This window comes from Hipposideros armiger, unplaced genomic scaffold (genome assembly GCF_001890085.2).
Source record: "Hipposideros armiger isolate ML-2016 unplaced genomic scaffold, ASM189008v1 scaffold_69, whole genome shotgun sequence".
Lineage (NCBI taxonomy): Eukaryota > Metazoa > Chordata > Mammalia > Chiroptera > Hipposideridae > Hipposideros > Hipposideros armiger.
In genome coordinates, this window is record NW_017731419.1 from 1,307,886 (window position 1) to 1,316,057 (window position 8,172).

At 51.5% G+C, this 8,172-nt stretch overlaps 1 protein-coding gene across 1 annotated transcript in view; it reads left to right on the forward strand.

Annotated features, from left to right (window-relative positions):
- The first annotated feature begins 3,246 nt into the window (after nt 1–3,246).
- SERPINA5 (serpin family A member 5) overlaps nt 3,247–8,172 on the forward strand; it is a 14,095-nt gene continuing 9,169 nt past the window's right edge. Inside the window, exons 1-2 of the mRNA XM_019642453.1 lie at nt 3,247–3,353; nt 7,984–8,165. Coding sequence (XP_019497998.1) covers nt 8,001–8,165 — 165 coding nt within the window. The 5' untranslated portion in view covers nt 3,247–3,353; nt 7,984–8,000. The remainder of the gene's footprint in view (nt 3,354–7,983; nt 8,166–8,172) is intronic.

The following is an 8,172-nucleotide window of genomic DNA, read 5'->3' on the forward strand; positions in this document are numbered from 1 at the left end:
GAGACTATATTTGGAGCCAGGGACTTTAGGGAAATAATTAAAGTTAAATGAGGTTATAAGGGTGGGGCCCTAATCCCACAGGACTGGTATCCTTAGAAGAGGAAGAGACCCCAGACCTTGCTCGCTCTCTGTCTCTGTCTCTCTCTCTCTCTCTCTCTCTCCCTCCCTTTCTCCCTCCCTCTCCTCTTCCCATGCGCACAATAAGTCCATATGAGGACGCGGCAAGAAGGCTCCATCTACAGCCCAGGAAGACAGATCTCACCAGAAACCAGCCCTGACATCACCTTAATTTCGGACCTCTAGACTCTAGAACTATGAGAAATAAATCTCTCTGGTTAAACCTGAAGAAAAGAATGAAGAAATGAAATGAGACGTTATAATCAAGCTGCCAAATTACCAAAATCAGGTAGGTTGAGGTACGCGGAACTGATTCTCTTCTTTTTTTGTTAAGTAACCTGGGAACTTAAAAACGCCTGCGCTTTCCAGTCCTGCATCCATTCATTCCTGGACATATATGAGACCTCCAGATGACCTCTGAATACTCCCTAAAGGGCTAAGGAAAGAAAGTTCAGTTATCACGACCATCTGACATCCATTCTCCAGACCACCTGACACCCAGTGCCCAGAACACTGGTCATCGGCGGGGATGACCATCTGGGACCAATTCAGAAGCTCAGTGTGGAGGACCGATTCTCCTCAAGAACACGCTTTTTACTATAAGAACTCTTAGCTTTTCTTTCTTCATCAGAGCACTCTGGGTATTGCCTAGTTGTGTTTGCGATTTGCAAACCCTAAGACCCTTGAAAAAAGTCTTTATCATTTATTTCTAGCCAAAGCCTCCAGATTCTATGAGTTTGTTCGACAAGCCACCCAGTCTGTGGCAGTTTTTTATGGTGGCTGTAGCAGAATAAAGCATGAGGGTACCATGTCCCAAGAAGCCCTCAAACCTCTCTCTTCAAAATTTACCCATCCTCAGCCCCCATTCCTTCAGGACCCTTTCTGAGTAGCAATGTGGAGTCAGGGGTTGCTACAGACATTTCCCCAAGTTCAAGATATTCCTTAAAATGCAAGCTTGGGGAATGGTACATGGGATAGCTCCGTGAATAGCACACACACAGGCTGGAGATGTCCTTCCGTATCTTGGTTAGCCCCATCCTTCCCAAGTAGTTTCCCCTGGAATACATTCTAGGCTATTGTCCTAGTTTCCTGAGGCTTCTGTAACAAATTATGACAAACATAGTGGCTTAAAACAACCCATGTTTATTTTCTTACAGTTCTGGAGGTCAGAAGTCCAAAATAGGTCTCAGAGGGCCAACATCGAGAAGCTGACAGGGCTTTCTTCTGGCGTTCCTTGGCCCACGGCCTCCTATCACGTTGCCTGCTCTCCTGTTTCCATGGTCACATTGCTTCCTTCTGACTCTGATCTCCCACCTCTCTCTTATAAGGACTCTTGTGGTACACTTAGGACCCGCCCGGCTAATCCGTGATAATCCCCCAATTTTAAGATCCTTAATTTAGCTACATCTGCAAAGTCCCTTTTATCATATAAGGTAGCATTCACAGGTTTCGTGTATTAGGACATGGCTATCTCGAGGGCGGGGGCTATTATCCATCCTGCCACAGGTATATAATAATGATTTCCATCCTACAGAATATAGTTTAGGAATCTCTACATTATGAGATAAAGGATTCTTGCTGATGTCGCATGGCACAATAGAAACAAAGCAAAGCCTACAGAGAAGGGACCTAGCTACCCCCTGGTCAGTGCCTCTCCTTATTAGCTGTGTGCCTTTGGGCTGATTACCTAACCACCTTCAGTTTCCATCTTCTCGCTGACTCAGTGGGGTTGCTAGTACCCACCTTCCAGGGCCTTATGAGCACAAAGTGGGCACTCAATGCCTGGCAGTGACTGTGTTTCTCTCTAGATTGAGGGGGCGCTGAGGATCCCCACTGTAGCATTGTTGTAAGCACTCAAAGAGAAAATGGGCCATCAACAGACCTTAAAGTCATGGAGAAGGAAAGGGAACCATCTCAGAGGTTGTAGAGGGACCTTGTTTGCTGAGCATCAAGAGCACTTCCCCCTGGGAAATGCCTGACCCGCTGTCTCCTCTGTCAACTCCACACCCCACTCTCCAGCCTCCTGGATCTTGGCTACACACAGGGCACCCCAACATTCGGAAGCCCGGGCATGGGCACCTAGGGAATGAAACAAGGGTTGGGCCAGCACCAGCTTCTGGGAAATACTCTTCAAAGTGTGGGGCTGAGTTCAGGAGCTCCACTTCCAAGGAAGAAAAGGAAATCGAGCTAAGCCCACAGAAATCTTACAGCCCTTTTCTAAGCAAAGAGCACTGGCCTTGAAGTCGGCTCCACTCGGTCACTGCATTGCTGTAGGGCTCTGAAAAATCCCTTCATCCTTCTGAGCCTCAGTTCAGCTGCTGGAGCAATAACGGGGGTTGGCACAGTGATCCCTGCATCTCAGTCATCGTGAGACTCTCTGGACTCCTCTAATTTCCACCAGGATCTGGCTGGGGGGTCTGTGAGCACAGTAAGCACCTAGGCCTGTGGGACGCTCGCGTTCAGACACCACTCCCCAGATCTACAGCAAGCTGGCTGCAGGAAACACAGGAATCAGCCTGGCCAAAGGGTGGGCGGCCTGGGGGTGTCCTTTTCCCTGTGTCTGGGATGCTGGCAGCTAGGTGTCTCTTTCCCTGTGTTCGGGATGCTGGCAGCCGGTTGCCTGTCTAGCCTCTTCTCCCAGGAGTTCCTGTGCCACTGCAGGTGAACGGTGTCTGAAGCCACCACCTTAAATACCACCTTCAGCTAAAGACAGAAGAAAATGTTGGGGTTGAGGGGAGTCAGTGATAGCACAGTGACAGGAAAATGCAGTAAACAAAGGTCAGGTTGTTCTGCAGATTTCTGCCCAGGTCTCCACCAGGCCTGGTACCTTACAAATGTGAATGTCCTTTTACAGTAAAAGGGGAACTTCTAAGTGGGGTTCAGAGCTCCTCCCCAGTCAGCTGTGCCTTAAAATTAGACAGCCTAGAATAATCAACATCCCCAAAGAGGCATGTTTTAGGGTGGCCAACTCTGCTCCCCTTCAGGGGCTTGCAGGGCAGTGGGTGGGTGGCCCTGGTCAGAGCTCAGGTGGCTTTGCCAGAAGCCCAACTGTTGGCTGGAAGCCGACTACAACAGGACAGGGCAGGGCTGGCCGGGGGCGGGGCCAGGGAGGGGTGGAGTCAGGTCCCAGCTGTGGTCAGTGGCAAACGCTGGCTCCACTCCAGCCAGCCGTCTGCTCTTTCCAGAGCCCCACGGACAGCCGCTTCCACTGCGTGCACTCTGGGCCACGGGACAGAGTAAGTACAAGCTCTGCAGACCCAGGGCTTGCGGGCGTGAGGAGGGCTGGGAAATGGACTCTGGAGTTATGGGGTTTGGAGGGCTTAAAAGCTTTGGAGGTGTCCCAGAGTGAGCCGGAAAGACTCCCCGCCGAGCTGGGGAAAGAGCCAGCCTCTGGACAGCAGAGGTGACCTTGGGCACAGCACCAAACCTAGCTGAGCCTCAGTTTCCTCATAGAGAAGATGCAACTCACTGCATCTCTGCAAGGTGTGACTGTGACAATTAAGTAAGGTGATGGTTCTCATCCAGGTGTGATTTTATCCGCACGGCACATCTGGCCGAGGCTGGAAACATTTTTAGTTGTCACAACTGGAGGGGAGGCAGCTATTGGCATCCCGTGAGTAGAGACCAGGGAAGTTGCTACAATGCACAGGACGGTCCCCCTGCCACCCCCACGACAGAGAATGATTCAGCTCCAAATGGCATCAGTGCTGAGGTTGAGGAACCTTCATGCAGCGGGGACAAATGACTGGTACATAGGAGGTGCTCCATAAACCAGCGCTTGCGTTGTTTCCTGTGCTTGGAATCTCTAACCATTAGAAATCAAGAAAAATGATCAACTATAACCTGTTTCTCTGAGATACGGCCGCCCTGTCTGGGGGCTGCCACCCAGTGTGGTCCAGCTCCAGAAGTTTCCTGGCCGTTTGTTCAGTAAACAAACGGAGATATAAAATGAGTGGAATTTTTAGCTCTTCAAAGGATGGGGCCCTTGGCAAGAAATGCAACAATGAAGGGAAACTGCTCCCTGGGCCAATATCCTTCACAGGTCAAGACTAGGCAGGGTGGAAGCTTTGGGAGGTGCGGATGTGTTTATGGCAATGATGGTGGTGATGATGTCACGGGTGTATACTTATCTCCAAACTCATCAAGTTGTATACATTAAATCCTACTTTAATGAAGTGATTTTTTTAAAAAAAGAAGAGGGGAAACTGAAGTTGAGCAGCAGCAGGGGGAGCTTTTCAAGGTCACCTGTCAAGCCAGCTCCAGGGCCAACAGAGCTGAGCTCTGGAGGCCCGGCCTGGCTGTGTTTCTAACCACTAGGTGTTCAGGATGTGGCCTGACACCTCTGAATTACAGAGGACGAGACAGGGGTTCATTCATTCATTCATTCATTCATTCATGCATTTATGCATTCACTCACTCATTCATTCCACGAAGGTACCTGAGCACCACCCCTTGACTGCAGGGAGGAGCACAGGTGAGGGTCCTTTCTGTTGTGGACACCTGTTCTAGTGGGTGAGAGAAGTTGGAACGAAGGAGGCCAACAGCAAATGCATAAGTAACTGCACTTACATAACTGACTGAAAGATGAGAGAAACAATGAAGGGTCCAGTAGAGAGAGAGGGCCAAGCCTGAAGAGGGTGTCATGGGGACAACATTTCAGCATTAGCCTGAGGCCTGCGGAGACGCTGGCCCTGGTGAGAAAGGTGAAGAGAGGGTTCCAGCAGAGAGCAGCACGTGCAAGGGCCCGGGGCTGGGATGCGGCTTGCTGTGTTGGAGGCAATGAAAAAAGAAGTGTGCCCAGAGGACACACACAACTGAGGGCAGAGCTTGAGTGTTCTGCTCTCTTTTCTATGACATGTGGGGGCATTTCTGCAGAAACACTGGCTTCAGGGTCCCAGGAGAGAGTCAGCCAAGCCAGGCTCTGCTTGAAACTGGAGGCCAACTGAGTCCGGGGCTCATGCTGCCTGCGCCGCTCGGCCAATAGACCAACACAGGAGTTGGGTCACAGAATAAGCGTTTATTGTCAGAGCACCCATGATCTGAGAAGACAGCAGGTTAACACCTCCAAAAACTGCCTTAACGTTCTCAGACTCGCTTAGGGCATTGAAGGGAAAATCTAGGCAATCCTCCATAAGCTATGTGAGAGTTCTAGGGATCTGCATGGAGCCGTCCCTCTGGCAATGTGATTCTCTGGAGTCAGCAACTCAGGAACAATGATGGGATTATCCTGGAAAGAATGCTAGACCACAGAGGTTGTGATCAATAAACCTAAGGGTATTAATGATCAGTTTCAGGGTAATTTCTAAAACAGGGAATTGGGTGGGACAGGGGACAATCGGAGCTCGAGCTGCAGGGGGATGATCTATTGTTAAGCTACAGGTAGGTCAAGAAAAGGTGAGGCTGGGGATTCGGCGAGGCCTCTACTATGGGGATGCCAACCAGGCCCTGCTTTGTGCTGGCACTCTATTGGTGATCCCCTGAATACCAGGCTCCCAGGGCCTGGAGCAGACTCACCCCTGACTCAAAATTGGCACAAAACTCTGTCAAAGCTGCGTGTTTCCACCAGAGGTCCAGAAGTGTAATGGTAAAGCCTGGGCTTTGAAACCAGGAAACCTGAAAGGAGTACCCCGAGGCCTCCACATTCTCAGAAGTGACCTCTCTGACCTTCTGTTTCCTCCTCTGTACAATTCTGATGATGATGCCAACTCTGTGTTGCTGTGGAGGACTGTAAATGAGCTAATACAGGTGAACAGCTTGGGAGACACCCAGAGACATGCACCAGTAGCTACTGGACAGGAAGAACGAGGTATCACTCATTCCCCAGGGCCATGAAGGCAGCCAAGAAGCAGTGCGTACGCCAACTCGAGAAATCTGGATTTTAATCCAGTGTCATCACTCACTGGCTGGGACAAGCAATTCCATTTTGCTGAGCCTCAGTTTGTTTATCTGTAAAATGAGGTTAATAATGCTTACTTTTGGTGATGATTAAATGTACAATATTTATAGTGTCTTAATATGAATGTCCTTAATAAAGAATGGCTCTAATAAAAGATAGAAAGAGAGAGTGGGCCCAAATGGAGCAAGATTTCTGGGTCCTAAACCTACAGCCCAGGGGAGCCTGAGTGAAGCCAGAGCCCTCTCCAAGGAGACCTGCTCTGCGTGGAGACCCAGCGGGCACTTGGTGGGTACAGTGGTAAGGAGGAGGGTTCCTGGCTAAAACATGTGACAGATCTCCAGTTCATGAAAAGTCTGAGGCCCAGAGAGGGGAAGGGCTTGGTCCTGAGTCACCAGGTGGGAGGGTGGAAGGGTGGGAAGGTGGGAGGCAGAACGCTCAATCCTGCTCCCTCTCAGCTGCCTCTGGGCTCCATCCAAACAGGAAACTGTCTGCGTCTGTAGCTTTTCTTTGAAAGCCTTTCTTTGAGGGTAAGTTTCAGCTCAGTGTTAATCAGCAGGGGTGGGAGGTGTTGAGCTGAATTGTTTCTTCTGCAGCATCCTGCTACACTGATGGTTCTAACTCTTGGCAGGAAGGACCGGATTGTGCTGCATAAGAGCAGTTCAAAGGATCCAGATTAAACCACCCACCCTGCCCCTTGAAGGCCTCCTGGAAGACAACTTTTGGGAACAGAAAGGGAGTGTCAGCATGGGAAGGCCAGACAATGTTTCCTAATTATCTGCAGATTAGGCACCTGGAACACAAAATTCGGAGGCTGTGACACAGGAACGGAGGACCAGAGCTCTGGGGAAGCCAAGTAGTGCAACGGCTTAGAGCGTGGGCCTTGAAAGTCATAACTGGGTCTTGGCCACCACTAGTGAGTGACTCCAGCTCCCTGACTCCACCCGTCTGTAAAATGGGGCTTGTAGTGGAATCTACACCCATTGGTGGGTGTGAGGCTGAAGGAGTTGACGCATGTGAGGACCGCGCAGCACCTAGCGGTGGGTGTCGGCCGTGCGCCTGGGCCTCTCACGGGCACAGTGATTGCTGAGGCTGCTCGGTTTGGTTCTGGGTAGCCGGAGGTCGTGCAGGCAGCACATTCTAAACGTGCCTCCTCTGGGAGCTCAGGTGCGATTTGGAGGTCAGGGGCAGTGCGTGTGACCTGTTCGAGTCACTCAGTTTCGCTCAAAGATGGAACTGCGCCGCAGTTCTTCCTGCCTCCCGAGCTCATTGGTAATCCTCTGCCCTCCGGAAGGACAAGGGTAGCCTCACAGGGTCCTGGAGCAGCCCCTGGTGGAAGGAGAAGGGGGCTGACGGGCATCCATGTGTACACCGGTGACTCTCAGGAGCCTGGCGCCCTGCCTGCCACATAGGAGATGCTCAACGTGTATTTGCTGAATGAACAAGGACAAATCCAGAAATGCTGTGGGCCCTGTGAGGGGTATTTGGTCTGAATTCGTAGAAGGACCAGGATGCAGATGTTGCACCCAGGGCTGAAGTACGGGTTAGAGGTCACATATGCAAGCAGGCTGCTGGTTTTCCAAAACCCTCAGCAATGCTGACCAGGCAGGACACGGGGAACACTCCGTCCCCACACCCCCCACCCCTGTAATGAGTATCTTGATGGGAAAGAGAGGGGAGGCTTCTTGCCCTGGTGGTTAGAATCCACTTCGGCTCCACACCCCTCTGCCTACTTCCTCTCCCTGCCATCAGATGTCCACGTCCCCAAGTCTCTGTTCTCAAGGCCTTACTGGCCCCTCAAACCTGTGCTCCCAGCCTCACAGGTCCGTCCTTCCCCTTTGGTGCTGCGCCTTCTCTTTGCTGGTGATAGCTCTCTGGGGTGTCAGTCTTGCACACTTCTACCCTCTCTCTCCTCTGAGAAGCCCCACTGGCTGCACACCCCTCTGAGGACATCTTCCTCCTCTCCCTTCCAGAACCAGGGGCAGCCACCATGCAGCTCTGCCTCCTCTTGTGCCTGGTGCTCCTCAACCCGCAGGTCGTCAGCCTCCGCCGACACCACTCCCAGGCGACAAAGAAGAGAGTCAGAGAGCTGCCCGTCGTCACCACGGTGGCCCCTGGTCACAGGGACTTTACCTTCGACCTCTTCAGGGCCTTGGTAGAAG